General features: G+C 39.2%; 1 protein-coding gene across 13 annotated transcripts in view; it reads right to left on the reverse strand.

Annotated features, from left to right (window-relative positions):
• The window catches only part of AXDND1 (axonemal dynein light chain domain containing 1), a 198,564-nt gene that overhangs the window by 60,422 nt on the left and 113,176 nt on the right, over positions 1-24,966 (reverse strand). For all 13 annotated transcript variants that reach the window (XR_008523274.2, XR_010137562.1, XM_054550597.2 and 10 more), the window contains 3 exons: positions 16,265-16,358; positions 7,557-7,756; positions 6,344-6,440 (listed from right to left, as the gene is read on the reverse strand). Coding sequence is in view for 11 of the 13 variants with exons in the window: in XM_054550597.2 (XP_054406572.1) it covers positions 6,344-6,440; positions 7,557-7,756; positions 16,265-16,358 (391 nt within the window). In the remaining 2 variants the exon portion in view is untranslated. The remainder of the gene's footprint in view (positions 1-6,343; positions 6,441-7,556; positions 7,757-16,264; positions 16,359-24,966) is intronic.

Genomic DNA, 24,966 nt, shown 5'->3' on the forward strand with positions numbered 1-24,966 from the left:
TATCAGTGCTTCTTTTCTTACTGCCAAATAATGTTCTATTATATAAATATACTGCATTTTGTTTATCTAGTCAGCAATTGATGGACATTTAGGTTGTTTCCAGTTTTGGTCTATTATTGTTTGCTCTTGTGAACAGCACAGCAGTGAACATGTGAGTGCGTATGTCTTTTTGGTAGAATGATTTATTTTCTTTTGGTATGTACACAGTAATGGGATTGCTGTGTTGAACCATAGCTCTGTTTTAAGTTCTTTGAGAAATCTCCAGACTGCTTTCCACGATGGCTAGACTAATTTACATTCCCAACAACAGTGAATAACAGTGTTCCTTTTTCTCTGCAGCCTCGCTAGCATCTATTGTTTTTTTGACTTTTTATAATAGCTATTCTGACCGGTGTAAGATGGTATCTAATTGTGGTTCTGATTTGTATTTCGTTGATGATTAGTGATGCTGAGAATTTTTTCATATGTTTGTTGGCCACTGTGTATCTTCTTTTGAGAAATATCTATTCATATCCTTTGCCCATTTTTAAGTGGGTTATTTGGTTTTTGCTGGTTGATTTGTTTGAGTTCCCTATAGAGTCTAGATATTAGGCCTTTGTCAGACACATAGTTTGCAAATATCTTCCCCCATTTTGGAGGTTTTCTGTTTTTCCAATGACAGTTTCCTTTCTGTGCAGATGTTCTTTAATTAGGATCCAATTGTCTATTTTTGTTTTTGTTGCTACTGCTTTTGGAGATTTAGCCAAAAATTATTTGCCAAGGTCAATGTCAAGAAGAATATTTTCTAGTCTTGTCTTCCAGGATTTTTATAGTTTGATGTCTTACATTTAAATCTTTAATCCAGTTATCCCAGCACCATTTAATGAATAGGGAGTCTTTTCCCCCTTGCTAGTTTTTGTCAGCCTTGTTGAAGATCAGATGGTTGGTAGGTGTGAGGCCATATTTCTAAGTTTTCTACTATGTTCCATTAGTCTATGTGTCTGTTTTTGTACCAGTATCATGCTGTTTTGGTTACTCTATTATATAGTTTGAAGTAAGGTAGTGTGATGCCTCCAGCTTTGTTCCTTTTGCTCAGGACTGCTTTGGCTATTTGGGCTCTCTTTCAGTTCCATATGAATTTTTAATATTTTTTTCAAATTCTGTGAAGAATGACATTGATAGTTTGATAGGAATAGAACTGAATTTATAAACGGCTTTGGGCAGTATGGCCATTTTTATGATATTGATTCTTCTTATCCATGAGCATGAAATGTTTTTCCATTAATTTGTGTCATCTCTGATTTCTTTCAGCAGTGTTTTGTAGTTCTCCTTGTAGAGGCCTTTCACCTCCTTGGCTAGATGTATTCCTAGGTATTTGATTTTCTTGTGGCTATTGTAAGTGGAATTGTATTCTCAACTTCACGCTCAGCCTTGACATTATTGGTGTATAGAAATGCTATTAATTTTTGCATATTGACTTAGTATCCTAAACTTTACTAAAGTTGTTTATCAATTCTAGGAGCCTTTGGCAGAGTCTTTAAGATTTTCTAGGTATAGAATCCTATCACTAGCAAAGAGAGATAGTTTGACTTCTTCTTTTCCTATTTGGAGGCCTTTTATTTCTTTCTGTTGCCTAACTGCTCTGGCTAGGACTTCCAGAGCTATGTTGAATAGGAAGACTGGGTATCCTTGTCTTGTTCCAGTTCTCAAGGGGAATGGTTCAAGCTTTTGCCCATTCAGTACGATGTTGGCTATGGGTTTGCCATAGATGGCTCTTACCATTTTGAGGTATATTCCTTCAATGTCTAGTCTGTTGAGGGTTTTTACCATGAAAGGATATTGGATTTTATTGAAAGCTTTTTCTGGGTCTATTGAGATGCAGTGTTAAGAGAGTAATTTCATAATGATAGAGTTAGTTCACTCTAAATGTATTTGCACCTAATAACATAGCTTCAAAATACATGAAGCAAAAACTGATAGAACTCCAAGAAAATAGACAAAACATAATTATAGTCAAGGTTTCAATACTCCTCTCCAAATAATTGATGGATCAAGTAGACAGAAAATCAACAAGGATACAGGACACTTAAATAAGAGTATCAACCAATTCGACTTGAACTCCATCAATAACAGAATATTCTTCTCAATTGTACATGAAAGAGTTACCAAGACAGAGCATGTTCTAGGTTCTCAAACAAGTCTCAATACATTGGAAAGGATGTAAGTGGTACAAAATATGTTCTCTGACTACAATGAAATCATATTACAAATCAATAGCAGAAGAGCTCTGGAAAATACTCAAATATTTGGGAACTAAATATACTTCTAAATAACTCATGGATGAAGAATGCAAAATGGATATTAAAATGTATTTTAAATGGAATTAAAATGAAAACACAACATATCAAAATCTGTGAGATGCAGCTAAAACAGAAAGTTTGTAGTACTAAATGCCTACAGGGGGTGTGGGGGAGGAGGTAAAAAGGTCTCAAATCAATAATCTCAGCTACACTTTTAAGAAACTAGAAAATGAGCAAATTAAACCCAGAATAAGTAAGAAAATATAAACAATAGAGACTAGACTGGAAATTAAGGACATAGAAAACAGAAAAATTGTGGAGAAAAATCAATGAAAGCAAAATCTGGTTCTTTGAGATCAAGAAAATTGGACAATCTTTGTGTAGATTCATGAAGACAAAAAGAGGATTAAAAATTTCCATAACAGAATGAGACAGTGGACATCCTACAATTATTAAAAGAATAATAAGGGAATATTGTGAGCAACTGCATGACAATAAATTAGACAACTTAGATGAAATCACCAATTCCTAACTTAGATGAAATCACAAATTCCTTACAAGTCCAAAACTCACTCAAGAAAAGGAAATAATAGCTCTATATGTGATAAATGTATTTAAACTTGTTAAAGAAATTAGAGAGCTCTATATTTGTTAGTTAAAAACTTTCCCACAATGCCCAGATGCTTCACTGGTGAATTCTACCAAACATTTATAGAAGAAATAAACAATTCTACACATATTATTTCTAAAACAGAAGAGTAAGAAACACTTCTTAACTCATTTTAAAAGGCCAGCATTACCCTGATATCAAAACCAAAGATATTACAAAACAAAACTATTTAATAAATATCCCTTATGAACATCAGTGCAAAAATTCTAAACAATCAATCAATTGAATTTGCCACATATAAGAAGGACAATACATCATGATCAAGTGGAGTTTATTCCAGGAATACAATACTGGTTTAACATTCAATTTAAAAATCAATAAATGTAGTTCACCATATTAACGCACTAAAAAAGACAACTCATAAGCATCTCAATAGATGCAGCAAAAGGATTTGATAACATCCAACATCCATTACTGACTAAAAAAAAAAAAAAAAGAATTTTCAGCAAACATGAAATAAAGAAGAATTTCCTCAATCTAATAAAGGGTATCTATAAAAAAAAACCTATAGCTAGCATTATACTGAAAGATGACCAATTAATACTTTTTCCCTAAGATGGACCAAGGCAAGGATATCTGCTCTCATTACTTTTTCAACCCAGTATTATAGAGTCTTATTAGTGCAATAAGGCAAGAAAAAGAAAAAATATATATAGATTGGAAAGGAAGAAATAAAACTGTCCTTATCTGCAGATAACATGACTGCATGATTGTGTATTAAAAATCCCAAAGAATCTGAAAAAAACAAAATAAAAAAAAACTTCTTAGAAGGAATAAGTGAATTCAGCAAGGTCACAGGATATGAGATTAATGTACTAAAACCCCATTGTAATTCTATATATTAGCAATGAATAATCAGAAATTGTGATTATAAAATAATACCACTTATAGTAGCACCAAAATATGAAATATTTAGGGATAAATCTCACAAACGATATGTAAGATCTATACACTGACAACTATAAAACTTTGCTTAAATAAATAAAGACAAATAAATGAAGAGATAGACCATGTTCACAGATTTAAAGACTCTATATTGTTAAGATATCAATTATCCACAAACTGATCAATAGATATAATATCAATTAAAATCCCAGCAGGGTTTCTTGAGGAAATTGATAGGCTAATTATAAAATTCATATGGAAAGCAAAGGACCTAGAATAGCTTGATCTTGAAAAAAAAAATTTGGAGGATTTATATTACCTGATTTTAAAACTTATTACCAAACAATAGTAATGAAGGCAGTTTGGAGGCAGTGACAATGTTGACAAATGGATCAACAGAACACAACAGAATGTCCAGAATAAAACCAAGACATATGGTTAAAAGGTTTTCAATCAAGTTACAAAGGCATCTCAATAGAGAAAGGACAGCCTTTTCAGCAAATGGTGCTAAAACAATTGGATTTCCAAATGCCACAAAATGAACTTGAATCCATCCCCAGCACCATATTTTTAAAAAGTTAACTCAAAATGGGTCATAGACTTGAATATAATGCCTAAAACTCTAAAATTTCTAGAAGAAAACATAGGAGAAAATCTTTATGATGTTGTTATGCAAAAATTTCTTTAGATAGAATACCAAAAGCAAGGTCTATAAAAGAAAAAAAATCAGAGATTGAACTTCATCAAAATTAAGAACTTCCCTCTTTGAAAGACACTATAACTGGGCATGAGGTTCATGTCTGTAATCCTGGCTACTCTGGAGACTGAGGTGGGAAGATCACTTGAGCTCAGGAGTTCAAGTCCAGCCTGGGCAACATAGTAAAATACTATCTTAGGAAAAAAAAAAAAAGACAAATCACAGACTGAGAGAAGATATTTTAAAATCATGTATCTGATAAAAGACTTGGTATCGAGAAAAAAACAGCTGTCTAAACTCAATAATAAGGAAACAAACAAATCAATACTAAATGGGTCAAATATTTAAATATTTGAACAGACATTACACCACAGAAAATACACGGTTACAAATACACACATGAAAAGCAGTTCAACATCATTGGTCATTAAGAAAATGCAAATTAAAACCACAATAACATCCCACTACTCACTTCTTAGAATGTATAATTTTAAAAGACTGACTATATCAGCCAGGCGCAGTGGCTCACACCTGTAATCCCATCACTTTGAGAGGCCGAGGAGGGCGGATCACTTGAGGTCAGGAGTTTGAGACCAGCCTGGTCAACATGGTGAAACCCCATCTCTACTAAAAATACAAAAATTAGCCAGGCATAGTGGCACACGCCTGTAGTCCCACCTATTCAGGAGGCTTAGGCAGCAGAATTGCTTGAACCCAGGAAGCGGAGGTTGCAGTGAGCCAAGATCATGCCACTGCACTCCAGCCTGGGTAACAGAGCGGGACTCCATCTCAAAAAAATTTTAAAAAGACTGACTGTATCAAGTGTCAGTGAGTATGTAAGGCAACTGGAACTCTCAGATACTGCTGGCAAGAGTGTAAAAATGGTTTAACCACCTTTTAAGAAATTGATATATCATATTTGTATATATTTTGGAGTACATGTGATATCTTGATGCATGTGTACAATGTGTAAAGATCAAAGCAGGGTAACAGGTGTATCCATCACCTCAAACATTTATCTTTTCTTTGTGTTGGAGATAGCCAATTCTTCTCTTCTAGCTATTTTGAAATATACAGTGAATTATTGTTAACTATAATTTCCCTAATGTACTATTGAATACTAGAGCTTATTCCTTCTATCTAACTGCACTTTTGTACCCATTAGCCACTTTGGAAGGCAGTTTGACCGTTTCTTTCAAAGTTAAACACACACATTCCATGTGACTCAGCCATTCCATTCCTAGATATCAACCCAAGAGAAGTGAAAGTATACGTCCATTCAAAGACTTACATATGAATATGCACTGAAGTTATCTAGTAATAATTTAACTGGAAACAATTCAAATGCACATCAACAGAGACTAGATAAATAAATTGTCTCTATCCATACAATGAAATATTACTCAGCACTAAAAAGCGTAAGTGGTTGATAAAAGCAACAATATGTGTGAATCTCTAAGTAATCATGCTTAGTAAACTAAGTCAGAGAAGAAAAGTATATTCTTTATAATTCCATTTTTATAAATTCTAGAAAATAAAAAAATCTTTGGTGTTAGATGGTAGATCAGACATTGGTGACATGATGAGGCTGGAAGGATAAATAAAAGAGGAGTACAAGGAAACTCTGGGTGTGTTTGGTATGTTTCCTATTTTTAGTTTTTATTAATTGTTTTTATGAGTATATGCATATTTTAGAACTTACAAGATTGTATTCTTTAAATATGTGAGCTTGTTGTCCATCAATTGAACCTCAAAAATCTGATAAAAACAAACAAAACAAAAACAACACTAAGGGAAAGACAGCGTTATTACCTTCAACTTAGCCACCTCATAAAGGTCTTCAGTAGCATTTTTGTGTGAGTTAGTGGATTTACTCAGAGCCATTGCTGTTACCATCCCTTTGCAACAACTGCAAAAAGAGGGGAAAAAAGAAAAAGAAAAAGAGCACATACACGCTCAGTATAACCTATTTATTGTTGGTTCTTCTTCTAAGTGTTTAAAATTTAAAAAATCCAGACAAAGTGGAAGTTCACCATAATAATTCAGCTACTGACTCACCAAGGAGAATAATTTGTCTCCTCAGTTTCTTACCCTTGTCCTCCTTCTCCCTTCCATCTCTCTTATTCTTGACCCTTAGTAATACTGAATTGAAATGAAGGGAAAATTTGCTTAGAATGTAAAAGCTACTTCCTGAATTTAAAGTAATCATAGCATCAAGCTTGCATCTTGGTTAATAGATTACAATTTTCCAGACTTCATCTTTATTCAGTGGAAATCTTTTAGCTTTTCAGATATAAGAGTTTGTGGGGTTTTTTTTTTTTTCCATTTTGTAAAAAGAAGTTTTGGTTGGCATTTAGTGAAGCACATAAAAGTACACATTCAGGGCTGGGCATGGCGGCTCATGGCTGCAATTCCAGGACTTTGGGAGGCCAAGGTGGGCAGATCACTTGAGATCAGGAGTTCGAGACGAGCCTGGCCAACATGGCAAAACTCCATCTCTACTAAAAATACAAAAATTACCCAGGCATGGTGGTGCATGCCTGTAAATCCCAGCTACTCAGGAGGCTGAGGCATAAGAATCTCTTGAGCCTGGGAGGTGGAGGCTGCAGTGAGCCGAGATCACGCCACTGCATTCTGGCCTCGGTGACAGAAGAAAACTCTGTCTAAAAAAATACATGACAGTACACAGGAAACTACAATATTCTTCTTAAATCCACTCCCTCACCAGTATGTGCAAAAGTGTAAGATGTGTCTTATTTATGCAAGAAAGTGAGTCCTTTTTTCCTAATTCTTACTCCCACATACACACACTTCTCATCCTGCCCATGCCAACAGTTTTCAAAAGAAAAACCAAAATCTCATATTATAACTGCTCACAGTGTTAAAGCTAGTTGAAAAACTTAACTAGTATTTCTTTCAAGGTTTTAAAATAACTCCTATTGCTACTACGTCACTGTCTCTTCTCTGCTTTATGCGACATTCAATTCTTCAAAAGGGCAACAATAAAATAACCAGATACCTTCACCTGCTCAAATAGCTGGAGTATTGGTACAACTTCCTTGTCAGTTCAATCGCATCTAGCTCCAATCGCGCAACTCTTATATCATGTTTCTCAGCACTTTCCTCCTCCAACTTTAGGAGACAGTCTTGGTCAGTAAAGTTGGGTATCATTAAAATCAGCAAGTTTACCATCCACCGGATCATAGATATATGTAACTCATCCATCTGTTAAAAAATGAGTATAATACAAATGACCCAATTTAAATAAATCAAACAGTAAAAACCACATCAAATTTTAAAATAGAAATGATCGTGCCTGTGTCCAACTTTCAACATTATAATTCTTAATGAAATCAAATCATCAGCTAGCATGACCCTATTTTCTTTTGCTCACTATATGACATTAAGCTACTCTCTTCTTTTTATTGATATTTATTTATTTAATTTTTTTGAAACGGGGTGTCACTCTGTTGCCCAGGCTGGAGTGCAGAGGCATAATCATAGCTCACTGCAACCTTGACCTCCCCAGGCTCAGGTGATCCACCCATCTTAACCTCCTGAGTAGCTGGGACTACAGGCACATGCGCCACCATGCCTGGCTAATTTTTGTGTTTTTTGTAGAGATGGGCTTTCACCATGTTGCCCAGGCCGAACTTGAGCTGCTGGGATGAAGCAATCCACCCACCTTAGCCTCCCAAGGTGCTAAGATTACAGGCATGAACCACACGCCCAGCCACTAATCTCTTCTTTAGCCTGGCCATAGATAATAACCTGTGAGAACCTACAATTCTCAAATTGCACATCAAGTTGCACATCAAGGCATTCCAGGGCTCCACAGCAAACTCACAAGGATGCCATAGGATTTTAAATTGAGGGAAATAACAGTAATATGTAACATCTACCAGACACAGCATGAACTTAACACAATTCACAGTTTTCAACTTTAGATGCCCTGTATTAATTTTGATGACATCATATCTTTTTGAAACTGGTTTGATTGGTGGTTGTGTGATTAAAAAAAAAAACAAGTACTGTGTGAAAATTAACATGGAACAGGAAATGAAGGTGGTAATGTCCAATCCGATTCCAAGGTCAGAGAAGCATGCCAACGAGTACATGCCTTACATTGGTAAGTGATATTGATTAAATGAGAATAAAAGGTTTTTTCTTTCAATGTATGTGTAATACTTTTCCAAATGGTTAATAAATTGTTAGGACATTAAATATTTAGTAAGCGGGTTGAATCTACCTACTTAATAAACTTAACTGTGAGGTATTTCTTTTGGCTTAGGAGTGTGAAAATATTGAAACCCAAAGGGCACTGTGAATAGAGAAAGTTTGAGAACCTCTGCATTACAGTATTTGCTGAGGCTGGGTCCCAGAAATAAAATGCAGAAAACCTGTATGCAAAATTTAGACACATCATACTTGTCAAATACCCTACTCCCTTTCTCTGTTTGGTTAGTTCTGGAGTATTTCTCTAGGCTTAAACATGATCTACTCTGAGAAGACTTACCAGTTTCCACTGGCTCTAATCTGCTCCCTTTCCCATGTTTCTACAGTACTTTGTACATATCTCTGTTATAGTCATTTGTACATCTATCTCCTCAATTAACCAGTCTGTAAGACATGAGCCATCACCTTATCCCTGCATACCACACACAGTACTTATCAGGGAGTAAGTTCTTAGTAAACGTTTCTTGAATGAATGAATAAAAATAAAATGTAGTAGCCTAGGCCAGGCGCGGTGGCTCACGCCTGTAATCTCAGCACTTTGGGAGACCAAGGCAGGCGGATCACGAGATCAGGAGATCGAGACCATCCTGCCTAACATAGTGAAACCCTGTCTCTACTAAAAATACAAAAAATTAGCCGGGCGTGGTGGCAGGCACCTATAGTCCCACCTACTCGGGAGGCTGAGGCAGGAGAATGGCGTGAACCCGTGAGGCGGAGCTTGTAGTGAGCCGAGATGGTGCCACTGCACTCCAGCCTGGGGGACAGAGGGAGACTCCGTCTCAAAAAAAAAAAAAAAAAAAAAGAAAAGTAGTAGCCTATCCAGTAAAAACCCAAACTTCCTGCTTCTTGATTCAAATGGGAAGGTTGTTAATGACCTAAAGCAATGTTGATTAATGTATTTGACACCTGAATTTACGTATCAGGAAAAGGGGCAAACTTTCCTGAGAAAGAGTTAAAGAGGCAAGTCTTTTTCACAAGAAAAAGATACTACACTTCCTTACATATTCTACTAGCTATGTCCCTGCTGCTTCTCTGTGAAAGTACATAAATTCCTAACTATTCTTTCATATACCAATGGCCTAGATTATACTATCATTGAAATAACTTGTTTTTGCTTACATAAAATATTAATCAATCCTTGGACTATCCTTAGGAAATAAGCACAAATAGATGTTATTATCTTAATTTAAAGTTATATTAGAGAGATTAAATGGTAGAATCAAGGACAAACAATAAATCATAGGTGAATTTAAAATTAAAATAAATTAAAAACAAAGGATATCTTTCACTTTCCTAAAGATATGTAATTCTTTTTAATGAGATGGAAAGTGAATATAATTTTTGTACTAAAATATAGATTTACTGTGATTCTTATATAAAATTCTTAAAAGAAATTTTAAGATGAATTAACTGCTTTTCTTTTGTGAAAAGACTTCTTCCAAATTTACTAATCTTTTCAGGGATAACAAGTGAGTAATTAGCCACTTCTTAGCTGATATTAAGAAATAAATGAGCCAGGCACAGTAGCTCATGCCTGTAATCCCAGCACTTTGGGAGGCCGAAACAGGTGGATCACGAGGTCAGGAGTTCAAGACCAGCCTGGCCACGATGGTGAAACCCTGTCTCTACTAAAAATACAAAAATTAGCCTGGTGTGGTGGCACACACCTGTAATTCCAGCTACTTGGGAGGCTGAGGCAGGAGAATCACTTGAACATGGGAGGCAGAGGTTGCAGTGAGCTGAGAATGTGCCACTGCAGTCCAGCCTGGGTGACAGAGCAAGACTCCATCTCAAAAAAAAAAGAAAGAAAAATAAAGAAAGAGAGAGGAAGAAAGAAGAAGAAAGAAAGAAAGAAAAGAAAGAAAGAAAGAAAAAAAGAAAGAAAGAAAGAAAAGAAAGAAAGAAAAAGAAAGAAAGAAAAGAGAAAGAAAGAAAGAAAGAAAAAGAAAGAAACAAAAAGAAAGAAAGAAAGAAAGAAAGAAAAGAAAGAAAGAAAGAAAGAAAAAGGAAGAAAGAAAGAAAGAAAAAGGAAGAAAGAAAGAAGAAAGAAAAGAAAGAAAGAAAGAAAGAAAGAAAAGAAGAAAGAAAGAAAGAAAAGAAAGAAAGAAAGAAAGAAAGAAAAGAAAGAAGGAAACAAACAAACATAGATCAGGCCGGGTATGGTGGCTCATGCCTGTAATCCCAGCACTTTGGGAGGCCAAGGTGGGAGGACTGCCTGAGCTCAAGAGTTCAAGACCAGCCTGGGCAATTTGGTGAAACCCCATCTCTACAAAAAACAAACAAACAAACAAACAAAAACACACATACACACACACTTAATTTGTCCCTTTCAAATATATGTGAAATTTAACAATGAGCAAAAGAAACTTATACTATGGAGAGGTCATTTTGAAAATGGATAGGAGGAAATATTTCCATCTTGGTGTGAGTTTGTTGCTAAAAATGAAACACAGCTCACCTTTTAAAAGTCTAAAATCTACATATATATAAAATCTGGAAGTACGTTTCTAATCCTTTTAAAAATCTTAGAAATAAAGCATTTCAATTGGCTGGGAACACTTTGTTAAAATATAGGAATGCTACACTGTCTAATGTTTTAGACTACTGTAAGAACAACTGATTGACGTTATGATAGATGGAAAAAATTACTAGTTAATTAAAAAAAAAAACTTTTGCATAACTGATTGATGGAATTGAAATTTATTTCTCTTTTTTTTTTTGAGACATGGTCTCACTCTGTTTCCCAGGCTGGAGTGCAGTGGCACAATCATAGTTTAGTACATCCTTGACCTCCCAGGCACAAGCGATCCTCTCACCTCAGCCTCCCAAGTAGTTGGGACTATAGGTGTGTGCCACTGTGCCTGGCTAATTGTTTTATTTTTTGTAGAGATGAGGTCTCACTGTGTTGACCAAGTTGGTCTTAAATCCCTGGGCTTAAAGCAATCCTCCCACCTTGGCCTTACAAAGTGCCAAGTTACAGGCATGAGCCATCACGCCTGGCCTGACTGATGGAAATGAAAAGTGAATATTATCATTCCAATGATGTATTCCTTCAATTTGGATTCATGTTTCTTTCTGAGCTATCATTTCAGCAGTGACTGCCATTAAAAATTAGTATTGAAGGAAACTGAATTTAGAAGCAGACCTTCAAATAGCTTTATAATCACAAGTTTACTCTGCAATTTAAACCTGCAATTATAAAAAATCATGAAGCTTGTTCAATCAGTTTTTTGAACCATTACCAAAAATCATTTTTAAATATTGTTAATTTCATACCATTTGGCTTTCTGCGTATGTTTTATAATGTACCAAACATGTCATTTGAGTAATTTTTGCATGCAAATCAGAAATAGTAAGTTAGAAAGGCTTGCTCAAAGACTTTTTGCTAATAGAGGTACATAATAAAAAATGTTTAGAGACCAGTGTTTTAGACAGCCAAGCAGCACAGGTAAAATGAAGTAAGGAGGCAAAGGAAAAACAATGACAAAAAAACTGGAGGTAAGAACATGGATCAGGAGGGAAAATGAATGTGTGTTTTTTCTGAAATTAGAATAGCAACTCTTGTTTTTACAGTTTTCTATTTGCTTGGTAGATTTTTCTCCATCCTTTCACTTGGAGCCTTTGGGTGTCACTGCATGTGAGACAGGTCTCTTGAAGACAGCAAACTATTAGGTTTTGATTCTTTATCCAACTTGCCACTCTGTGCCTTTTAATTGGGGCATTTAGCCCATTTATGTTCAAGGTTAGTATTGATATGTGTGGATTTGATCCTGTTATCATGTTGTTAGCTGGCTACTATGCAGACTTGTTTGTCTGGTTGCTTTATAGTAGTCTAAATACCTAAGTGTGTATTTGTCGTGGCTGGTAATGGTCTTTCTTTTCCATATTTAGCACTCTCTTCAGGACCTCCTGTAAGGCACATCTGGTCACAAAAAATTCCCTTAGCATTTGCTTGTCTAAAAAGGATCTTATTTCTCCTTTGCTTATGAAGCTCAGTTTGGCTAGATATGAAGTTCTTGTTTGGAATTTATTTTCTAAGAATGCTGAATGTAAGCCCACAATTTCTTTTGGCTTGTAGGATTTCTGCTGACATGTCTGCTGTTAGCCTTATGGAGTTTGCCTTGTAGGTGACCTGCCCCTTCTCTCTACCTGCCTTTAACATTTTTTCTTTCATTTCAACCTTGGAGAATCTGATGACTATGTGTCTCATGGATGGTCTTCTTTTGTAGTATTTTTCAGGGGCTCTCTGCATTTCCTGAATTTGAATGTTGGCCCCTTTAGTGAGGTTGTGAAAATTTTCATGGATGATATCCTGAAATATGCTTTCCAAATTGCTTGGTTTCACTCTCTCTCTTTCAGGAATGCCAATGAGTTGTATATTTGATATTTTTACATAATTTCATATTTCTCAGAGGTTTTGTTCATTCATCTTTATTGTTTTTTCTTTATTTTTGTCTGACTGAGTTATTTCAGAGAACCAGTCTTCAAACTCTGAGATTTTTTTCCTCAGCTTGGTTGATTCTGCTGTTAATACTTGCAATTGCATTATGAAATTCTTGTAGTGTGTTTTTCATTTCTTTCAGGTTAGTTTGGTTCTTTTTTTTTTTTTTTTGAGGCAGAGTTTCACTCCTGTTGTCCAGGCTGGAGTGCAATGGCATGATCTCGGCTCACTGCAACCTCCACCTCCCGAGTTCAAGCGATTCTCCTGCGTCAGCCTCCTGAGTAGCTGGAATTACAGGTGCCCACCACCATGCCCGGCTAATTTTCTGTATTTTTAGTAGAGATGGGGTTTCACTATGTTGGCCAGGCTGGTCTCGAACTCCTGACCTCAGTCGATCCACTCACCTCAGCCTCCCAAAGTGCTGGGATTACAGGCGTGAGCCACCGTGCCTGGTGGTTCTTTCTTATAATAGCCATTTCATCTATCATCTCCTGTATCATTTTATTGTAATCCTTAGATTCTTTGGATTGAGTTTCAACTTTCTCCTGTATGTTGATGATCTTTGTTCCTATACATATTCTGAATTCTATTTCTGTCATGTCAGCCTGGTTAAGAAACATTGCTGGGGAACAGTGTGGTCGTTTGGAGGTAAGAAGACACTCTGGCTTCTTGAGTTGCCAGAGTTCTTGTGCTGGCTCTTTCTAATCTTTGTGAGCTGAAGTTCCTTCAGTCTTTGAAGCTGCTGTCCTTAGAATGCATTTTCTTTTGTCCTTCCTCCTCTTTGACATCCTTGGAGGTTTGATTCTGGTATAAGTTGGGTTCAGTCAACCTGCTTCATTTCTGGAAGATTTTAGGGGTTCAAGTCTCAGCTTAGGCCTTCTGGTCTGCATGCTCTAACTCTAGGATCTGGTATCAGGTCCCCAGCTTTGTTATCTGGCCCCTCAAGGTTAGGAACCTACTGTATTGAAAGAGCCAAGGTGTTCCCAGACCACTGGTCACAACACTCCAATGGGTGATGCCAACCAAAGCAATTCATTAGGTGGTGACAGCGGGATCCGTGCTTGTTTACACATGCCAGGAGCAGCAGCAGTGCAGCAGGGTGCATGCTCATCAGCTATGGTGGGGCACTAATGAGGGCAGGGATGTGGACATTTGCAGTGGCGGCAGTGCAGCATGTTGCAGGGGGTAGCTCACCAATGTCCCTGTGCATGTTCATGCATGAGGGCACAGTGCTGGCAGGTGCAGGACTGGTAACCTCTGTGAATATACTCACACAGGCAGCAGTGGCTGCACAAGGTGGGAGGCAGGTCTGCTGGCATCCGTGTGTAGTTTCATGCCAGCAGCAGTGTTGGCACAGTGGCGGGGCACTGGCAGGCACAAGGTTAGCAGTCTCTGTACCCACGAACACTCCAATGGCAATGGCAGTGCAGGACAGAGTGTGGGGCCACTGGTCTTGCATACGTTTGCATTGGTTATGCGGTGGGGAGTGTGATGCACTCACAGTGGCAGCAGTTGGCACAGTAGGGTGCATGTGCACATGTGGGCTGGTGGGGAAGGAGGGGCAAGGTCTGAATACATGCAACCACACTAGCAAAGCAATGTAGGGGGTGGTCATGGGTGAGTACACACTGGCAAATGGCATGGGGGAGGCTGTGATGGGGAGAGTACATGGGCGGGCTGGTGCTCATTAGTTGGGGGTGCTCTGCTGGAGCTCTCCAATGGTCAGGCATGGTCTGCCAGTACAGGAGCTATGATGCAGGCCCCTGGGAGGCACCTCAGCTGGGCATCCAAGGCTGCACTGCAAACAGGCATGGTCAGGCTGGAGTCCTGGGAGAGTCCACAAGACAGGGGGGTGCTCAGGTGAAACTGGCCCTGTCTTATGGGCAAGATCACTCTGTATTGTTCAGGTCCGATAGTTCCCCTAAGACTAATGTCTCCTAAAGGAGCAAGGCAGGCCTTGGGGATAGGCATCCCTGACTGTGCCCCACTATAGACGCTCCCGCAGCAAACCCTCCAGGCTCCACACTAGCTGGGAGTACCACCCATACCACCTCTCTAAGCAGCTCTCTCTCTCTGTCAGCTCAAGTGACTGTGGGGGTCCTGGGATCTCCTGCTGTCTGAATTCCAGATGCCTACAGCAAGAGAAGGTCACTTCTCGCCTGCTTAGCTCACTATTTCCCCAAGAGTCATTGGGGGCGAGGAAGGAGTCCCAGTGTGTGGTATCCCTGTGCAGGGTTTCCAGCTTCCTTCCCCTTTAGCCCAGCATCTGTATCTTCCCTCTGTCCACCCTCAATACCTTCCCTCTAAAGATATGCTTTCCGATCTTCTGGTCCCTCAGTGGCAGATGCTTCTCCTGGCTGAATTTAGTCAGCCATCTTGTCTCCTATATCCAACTTTTCTGTTTCTAAATATTAATAAGAGTTAATACGGATACACAGGATACACATAATTCCTCATGGAGTTTACAATCTTGCAAGTTTTCTACACAGATTAATTATAATAATGCAGTGTTAAAATTGAGATATACAAAGGCACTTTCTAAGTAATCCCATACTATAAAAATTAAATTCTAGAAAATAACAAATTGAGCATATGATTCCATGGAGATAAATCCCTAATGGTAAATCAAGCATTTTTGCCAAAGAAGGGATTAATGTAGCAGCACTATTAGACACCAACAGTGCTGGAATATTCTTCCTAAATTCATTCAATGAACATTTACTGAGTCCCACCATGTGAAAAGGACTCTGTTACCCTTTTTCTTATTCATTTTGGTTGTCAGAGGAACTTCTCCCAAGCCTAGGGATCACCTGAATCCATACTTCCAGCTTTAACATATTTGCTCATTGACTCTTCAATTCCAAAACTCCATTCCAGAGGCAGAAACATTTTGCTTAAAAAAATCCATTGAAAATTATTTGAGAAATTATTATACAAGCTTCTATTTTGCCCTCTCAACCTTCTGCTTCATTTAAATAGGGAGAGCATTGTTTTTCCTTGAAGAAATTTGCCAGCCGAGGCAAAATATAACGTCAAAAATCCTTACAAGTACATACGTGGTGCTGAAGTTCAATGTTACCGTTGTTAATTTCATTGCCTATCTTCAAAAGCCATTGTTGAATCGTGTTAAATATATATGCTTGGAGTACCCTGAAGGAAAAATCAAGTAAAATAAAAGTGACTGGCTGATTTAGAGGATAAATGTAACTATCAGCTATGAGCAAGAGTTTTATTTGGCTGAGTATTGTGAACTTAGATGTTGACAACTGCTTGAGAACTGAGGAAAGGGGAATCAAAGCCCTGAATTATCTGGTATGATAGTTTACTCACTGACAAAGTTTTCCTAACCCCCATGTAGGTAGCAAGATGCACTTTAGACAAAGCAGATCTTACGTTCAATATTAGCTCTCTACTGTAAAAACTTACACCGTTTACATTTACTTCCAGGCCAGTACTATGTGAGAATGAATTTTAAAATCCTCTCAATGAATGACTTCCAGCATGATAGTGTGAGGAGCAACGCTGCCCTTCCCACCGCCCCCCACCCCAGTGAAACTGGTAACTATTATTTTTTTAAATACACCACTTAAAGCCTCTAAAAATGGTGCTATGGAGAAGTTCCAAAAACATCTATTTGAGAAAATCTATGAAGATTCAGTAAGAAAGGCAATAATCTATGGTATTTGAACCATGACTGCTCCTTCCTCTCCTTAGCTCAGTGAGGCAGCAACTCCATTTCAGAATGCTGTAGCCAAGAACACAGAGCTCCCTAACCCTCTAGCTCCCAATCAGATGGCTTTCTTCCCAGAAGGAACAGGACATCATGGATTTTTACACTGCCTCCAGCTATCTGGTGTTGAGTCTAGGTACTGGGTAAATGCAGGTAACAAGTAGGGGTTGTCTTTTTCCACCCAGCCCCTATTTATATAATAAATACTCTACTCTATGCATAGCATGCTGAGAATCATGGGTCCCTGATTGTCTGGGCTTGTAAGGCAGTGGTTCTACTCCATGAGAGGCAATCCAAGAAGACCTCAGGCTGCTACTTTCCCCTCTAAGGAGTGTTCAGGTCTGACAGTGTGAGTGTCACTCAGAGAGAAGCTTTCCATTGTCCCTACCCCCAGCTCTAGAGCCCTAGCTCAGAGATTTTGCCTGGAGGTAGAAGGCGGCAAAAAAAAAAAAAAAAAAAAAAAAAAATTAAAAAGCTCCTAATCTTGTCCCAAATAAACTAACTTCATTTGCAACATAGCCTGAAGACGTTCAAATCTAAGGGTGCTTTAAAGTACAGTGGAGGTTTGGTGAAATGCAATTCAGTGGAGATTCAAGATAGAGGTTAAACTGTAGGCTAACTAGTTTGCAGGAAACAACCAGGGACTAAGACAACTGGGAGAAGGCCACTTGAGTTCAGAACAAGATCAAACACTGATCTCAGGAATTATTCTTTCCAAGGAGCCAAAATTACATGAAAGTAGTTTTAGCGCAATATATGCCCCAGAGAATTACTGAAAACAATAGACCATTTATGCAGCCAACAGACACATGAAAAAATGCTCATCATCACTGGCCATCAGAGAAATGCAAATCAAAACCACAATGAGATACCATCTCACACCAGTTAGAATGGCGATCATTAAAAAGTCAGGAAACAACAGGTGCTGGAGAGGATGTGGGGAAATAGGAACACTTTTACACTGTTGGTGGGACTGTAAACTGGTTCAACCATTGTGGAAGAGAGTGTGGCAATTCCTCAGGGATCTAGAACTAGAAATACCATTTGAGCCAGCCATCCCATTACTGGGTATATACCCAAAGGATTATAAATCATGCTGCTATAAAGACACACACACACGTATGTTTATTGTGGCACTATTCACAATAGCAAAGACTTGGAACCAACCCAAATGTCCATCAATGATAGACTGGATTAAGAAAATGTGGCACATATATACCATGGAATACTATGCAGCCACAAAAAAAAGATGAGTTCATGTCCTTTGTAGGGACATGGATGAAGCTGGAAACCACCATTCTCAGCAAACTATCACAAAGACAACAAAACCAAACATTGCATGTTCTCACTCATAGGTAGGAATTGAACAATGAGAACACTTGGACACAGGAAGGGGGACATCACATACCAGGGCCTGTTGTGGGGTGGGGAAAGTGGGGAGGGATAGCATTAGGAGATATACCTAACGTAAATGATGAGTTAATGGGTGCAGCACACCAACATGGCACATGTATACATATGTAACAAACCTGCACGTTGTGCACATGTACCCTAGAACTTAAGGTATAATAAAAACATATATAATATAAAATTAAAAAATAAAAATGAATACATTTTATTTTAAATAAAAATAAATAAATAAATAAAAGCAAAAACAAAAAAAAAGAAAGCAATAGACCAATCAACCAGAAATTAGTGATGTTTAACAGCTTGGTGTGGTCAAAGAAAAAGAAGAAAGCCTTGACAAAACACCACTGCAGGGTGACAGTGAGCATACCCAAAAACTGCACCTTCTTGACAGCAAGATCAGAGACTTAATACAAGGAAGAGGGGGGTAGCAACCAAAGTTGCTACAGTATGTTATCTAATATGTCCAGTATCCAAAAACCAAAAACAACAACAACAAAAAGAAACCTTACAAGGCATGATAAGAAACAAGAAAGTGTGACATATACACCAGGCAGGCAACAGAAACTGCCTGTGAGAGTGACCAGAACTCTGGTTTTTCAAAAACTTCAAAGTAGCTGAAAAGGTTTGGCTATGTCCCCAACACAAATCTCATCTTGAACTGTAGCTCCCATAATTCCCTCATGTTGTGGGAGGGACCCAGTAGGAGATAATTGAATCATGGGGGTGGTCTCCCCCATACTGTTCTCATGGTAGTGAATAAGTCTCATGAGATCTGATGATTTTATAAGGGGAACCCCTTTCACTTGGCTCTCATTCTCTTCTCTTGTCTGCTGCCATGTGAGATGTGCCTTTCACCTTCCACCAGGATTGTGAGGCCTCCCCAGCCATGTGGAACTGTAAGTCAATTAAACCCCTTCTCCTTTGTAAATTACCCAGTCTCAGGTATGTCTTTATCAGTAGCATGAGAATGGACTAACACAGTAAATCAGTACCTGGAGTGGGGCGCTACTATAAATATACCCAAAAATGTGGAAGCGACCTTGGAACTGGGTAACAGGCAGAGGTTGGAACAGTTTGAAGGGCTCAGAAGAAGAGAGGAAAATGTGGAACAATTTAGAACTTCCTAGACACTTGTTGAATGGCCTTGACTAAAATGCTGATAATGATATGGACAATGGAATCCAGGCTGAGGTGGTTTCAGATGGAGATGAGGAACTTCTTGGGAACTGGAGCAAAGAAGACTCTTGTTATGTTTAAGCAAAGAGACTGGCAGCATTTTGCCCCTGTCTTAGAGATTTGTGGAACTCTGAGCTTGAGAGAAGTTATTTAGAATATCTGGTGGAAGAAATTTCTTTCTTTCTTTCTTTTTTTGAGATGGAGTCTCACTCTGTTGCCCAGGCTAGAGTGCAGTGGCGCGATCTCAGCTCACTGCAAGCACTGCCTCCCAGGTTCGTGCCATTCTCCTGTCTCAGCCTCCCAAGTAGCTGGGACTACAGGTACCCGCCACCATGCCCAGCTAATTTTTTTTATTTTTAGTGGAGACAGGGTTTCACCATGTTAGAGAGGATGGTCTCGATCTCCTGACCTTGTGATCCACCCGCCTCAGCCTCTCAAAGTGCTGGGATTACAGGCATGAGCCACCACACCCGGACTTTTTCCTTTTTTTCTTTTGTGACAGAGTTTCGCTCTTGTTGCCCAGGCTGGAGTGCAATGGCGCAATCTCAGCTCACCACAACCTCCGCCTCCTGAGTTCAAGAGATTCTCCTGCCTCAGCCTCCCAAGTAGCTGGGATTACAGGCATGAGCCACCACGCCCAGCTAATTTTGTATTTTTAGTAGAGACAGGGCTTCTCCATGTTGGTCAGGCTAGCCTCGAACTCCTGACTTCAAGTGATCCACCCGCCTTGGCCTCCCAATGTGCTGGGATTACAGGCATGAGCCACTGCACCCGGCCAGTGGAAGAAATTTCTAAGAAACACAGCATTCGAGGGGTGACTTGGGTGCTGTTAAAGGTATTCAGTTTTATTTATTTTATTATTATTTTTTTGAGACAGAGTCTCTCTCTGTCTCACCCAGGCTGCAGTGCAGTGGTGTGATCTCGGCTCACTGCAGCCTCTACCTCCCAGGTTCAAGCGATTCTCCTGTCTTGGCCTCCTGAGTAGCTGGGACTACAGGCATGTGCCACCACACCCAGCTAATTTTGCATTTTTAGTAGAGATTGAGTTTCAACATGTTGGCCAGAGCTGGTCTCAAGCTCCTGACCTCAAGTGATCCACCTGCCTCAGCCTCCCAACATGCTGGGATTACAGGCATGAGCCACCGTACCCGGCTAGGTATTCAGTTTTAAAAGGGAAGCAGAGCATAAAAGTTCAGAAAATTTGCAGCCTGATAATGCAATAGAGACAAATATCCCATTTTTTAAGAGAAAATTGAAGACAGCTGCAGAAATCTGCATAAGTAATGAGGAGCCAAATGTTAATCCCCAAGACAATGGGGAAAATGTCTCCAGGTCATGTCAGAGACGTTTGGGACAGCCTCTCCTATCACAGGTCTAAAGGCTTAGGAGGATAAAATGGCTTCATGGGCCAGGCCCAGGATCCCTCTGCTGTGCCCTGCATCCCAGCTGCTCCAACCATGACTAAAAGGGCCCAAGATACAGCTGGGGCCATAGCTTCAGAAGGTGCAAGCCCCAAGCCATGGCGGCATCCACATGGTATTGAGCCTGCAGGTGCACAGAAGCCAAGAATCAAGGTTTGGGAACCTTCGCCTAGATTTCAAGGATGTATGGAAACGACTGGATGTCCAGACAGAAGTTTGCTGCAGGAGTGGGGTGCTAATGGAGAACCTCTGCTAGGGCAGTGCAGAAGGGAAATGTGAGGTGGGCACCCCCACACAGAGTCCCCACTGGTGTGCTGCCTAGTGGAGCTGTGAGAAAATGGCCACTGTCCTCCAGACCCCAGAATGGTAGATCCACCAACAGCATGCACCGTGTGCCTGGAAAAGCTGTAGACACTCAACCCCAGCCCATGAAAGCAGCCGGGAGGGAGCCTGTGCCCCACAAAGCCACAGAGGCAGAACTGCCCAAGACCATGAGAATCCACCTCTTGAATCAACATGACCCAGATGTGAGACATGAAGTCAAAGGAGATCATTATGAAGCTGTAAGATTTGTCTGCCCTGCCGGATTTTGAATTTGCATGGAGCCAGTAGCCCCTTTGTTTTGGCCAATTTCTCCCATTTGGAATGCCTGTACTTACCCAATGTCTGTATCCCCTTTGTATCTAGGAAGTAACTAACTTGCTTTTGATTTTACAGGCTTATAGGTGGAAGAAACTTGCCTTGTCTTGGATGAGACTTTGGACTGTGGACTTTTGAGTTAATGCTGAAATAAGTTAAGACTTTTGGGGACTGTTTGGAAGGCATGATTGGTTTTGAAATGTGAGGACATGAGATTTGGGAGGGGCCAGCGGCAAAATGATATGGTTTGGCTGTGTCCCCACCCAAATCTTATCTTAAATTGTAGCTCCCATAATTCTCTCATGTTGTGGCAGGAACCCAGTGGGAGATAATTGAATCATGGGGGTGGTTTCCCCCACACTGTTCTCATGGTAGTGAATAAGTCTCATGAGATCTGATGGTTTTATAAGGGGAAATCCCTTTCACTTGGCTCTCATTCTCTTCTCTTGTCTGCTGCCACATGAGATGTGCCTCTCACCTTCCACCATGATTTCTTGTGAGGCCTCCCCAGCCACGTGGAACTGTGAGACCATTAAAACTCTTTCTTTTGTAAATTGCCCAGTCTTGGGTATGTCTTTATCAGCAGTGTAAAAATGAACTAACATGTTAGTTCATGTTCACAGAATTAAAGAAATCCATGATTAGATAAGCAAAGGAAGGTATTATAACAATGTTGCAGCAAATAAGATAATAGAAATTAAAAATATAAATTGGAAAAAAGAAATGAAAATTTTAGAGTGAAAAAGAACAATAACTGAAAAAAGTTTTAAATCACTACTAGGGCTCAACAGCAAATCTGAACTGGCAGAAGAGAGAAGAATTGAACTTGAAGATAAATATATGGAAGTAATTCAAGCCAAAAAATAAAGAGGAAAAAGAATGAAGCAACATGAAAACAGCCTTGAAGAAATATGGGACACCCTTACACATAAAGAGAGTATTGGAAGTAGAGAAAAGAAAAAGGTACATAAAAATATTCAAAGAAACAGGAGCTGAAACTCTCCAAATTTATTGAAAAACAATAACACATTCAAGAAGCTTAACAATCTCCATGTAAGATAAACACAAAGAGGTCTACAAACTTATATATAAGAGTTAAAATGCTAGAAGTCAAAATAAGGAGAAAATCTTGAAAGTGGCAAGAGAAAAACAATATATCACTTACAAGGGAGTCCCAATAAGATTAACAGCTGACTTCTCAAAATAAACAATAGAGGCCAAAAAGCAGTGGGATAATATATTCATACTGCCTATAGAAGAAAAATGTCAACCAAGAATCCTATATCCAACAAACATGTGTTCCAAAAATGAAGGTGGAATAAAGACTGCCCCAGATTTTTAAAAAACTGAAGAATTTGTTGCTAGTAGACTTTCCTTACAATAAATGCTAGAGGAAATTTTTCAGGCTGAAAGCAATGAACACAGATGGTAATTAGAATCTACACAAAAAACAAGGCATTATAAAGAAAATTACGCAATTTTAAAAGACAATATGAATGCATATTTTCTATTTCTTAACTGATTAAAGAAGAAATAGTATAAAATAACATATGATATATTGTTAGACCTATAACATAAAAATGTAATATATGTGTAATATATATGCCAAAACAGCACACAAGAGGTGGATGGGACCAAACTCTAATGGGTGATAGAAATGATGACAGATGGTAAATTTATAATTATAACAATATATTTTTGTGTTTGTAATATTGTATTAGATCAATTCTACAATGCTTTAAAGCAATACCCAAGACTGGGTAATTTTTAAACAAAAGAGGTTCAATCGACTCACAGTTCCACATGGCTGGGGAAGCCTCAAGCAGCTTATAATCATGGCGGAAGGGGAAGGAAAAGCAAGTACCTCTTCACAAGGCAGCAGGAAAAAGAGAAGTGCAAGTAGGGGAAATGCCAAATGCTTATAAAACCATCATATTGCATAAGATCTCACTATCATGAGAAGAGCAGGGTGAAACGCCCCCATGATCCAATCACCTCCTTCCCTTGATATGGGAGAATTACAGGTCCCTCCCTTAACACATGAGGATTACAATTCAAGATGAGATTTGGGTAGGGAAACAGAACCAAAGCATATTATTCTGCCCCTGGCCCTTTGCAAATCTCATATACTTTCACATTTCAAAACCAATTATGCCTTCCCAACAGTCCTCCAAAGTCTAAACTCATTTCAGCATTTACTCAAAAGTCCACAGTGCAACATCTCATCTGAGCAAGGCAAGTCCCTTCTGCCTATGAGCTTGTAAAATAAAAAAACCAGTTAGTTCCTTCCAAGATACAATGCAGGTAGAGGCATTGGATAAATGGTGTCATTTCACATGGAAGAAATTGACCAAAACAAAAGGGCTACAGGCCCCATGCAAGTCTGAAATCCAGCAGGCCAGTCATTAAATCTTAAAGCTTCTAAATCATCTCTTTTGATTCCACGTCTCACATCCAGGTCATGCTAACGCAAGAGGTGCATTCCCACAGGCCTGGGCAGCTCCAATCCTGTGGCTTTGCAGGGTGCAGCTCCCACCTGGCTGCTTTCATGGGCTGGTGTTGAGTGTCTGTGGCTTTTCCAAGTGCACAGTGCAAGGTGTTGATGCATCCACTGTTCTGAGGTCTGGAGGACAGTGGCCCTCTTCTCACAGCTCCACTAGGCAGTGCTCCAGTGGGGACTCTGTGTGGGGGCTCCAACCCTACATTTCCCTTAAGTACTGCCCTAGCAGAGGTTCTCCATGAGGGCTACACCTCCTCAGCAGACCTCTGCCTGGACATCCAAGCATTTCCATACATCCTCTGAAATCTAGGTGGAGGTTCCCAAACTTCAATTCTTGACTTCTGTGCACCCGCAGGCCCAAGACCACCTTCTGAAGCAATGGCCCAAGCTGTACCTTGGCCCTTTTTAGCCACAGCTGGAGCTGAAGTGGCTGGGACACAGGATGCCATGTCCTGAGGCTTCACAGAGCAGTGGGGACCCTGGGCCTGACCCAAGAAACCATTTTTACCTCCAGGCCTCCAGGCCTGTGATAAGAGGCGTTGCTCTGAGGATCGCTGACATGCCCTGGAGATATTTTCCCCATTGACTTGGCTATGAACATTCAGTTTCTCATTACTTATGCAAATTTCTACAGCTGTCTCTATTTCCTCCTCAGAAAATGGGTCTTTCTTTTCTACCTCATGGTCAGGCTGCAAATTTTCCAAACTTTTATGCTCTGCTTCCTCTTGAATGCTTTGCCACTTAGAAATTTCTTCCACCAGATACCCTAAATCATCTCTCTCTAGTTCAAAGTTCCTCAGATTTCTAGGGCAGGGGCAAAAGGCCACCAGTCTCTTTACTAAAGCATAGCAAGAGTGACTTTTGCTCCAGTTCCCAGTAAGT

The sequence above is a fragment of the Pongo abelii genome, chromosome 1 (assembly GCF_028885655.2).
Source record: "Pongo abelii isolate AG06213 chromosome 1, NHGRI_mPonAbe1-v2.0_pri, whole genome shotgun sequence".
Taxonomy (NCBI): domain Eukaryota; kingdom Metazoa; phylum Chordata; class Mammalia; order Primates; family Hominidae; genus Pongo; species Pongo abelii.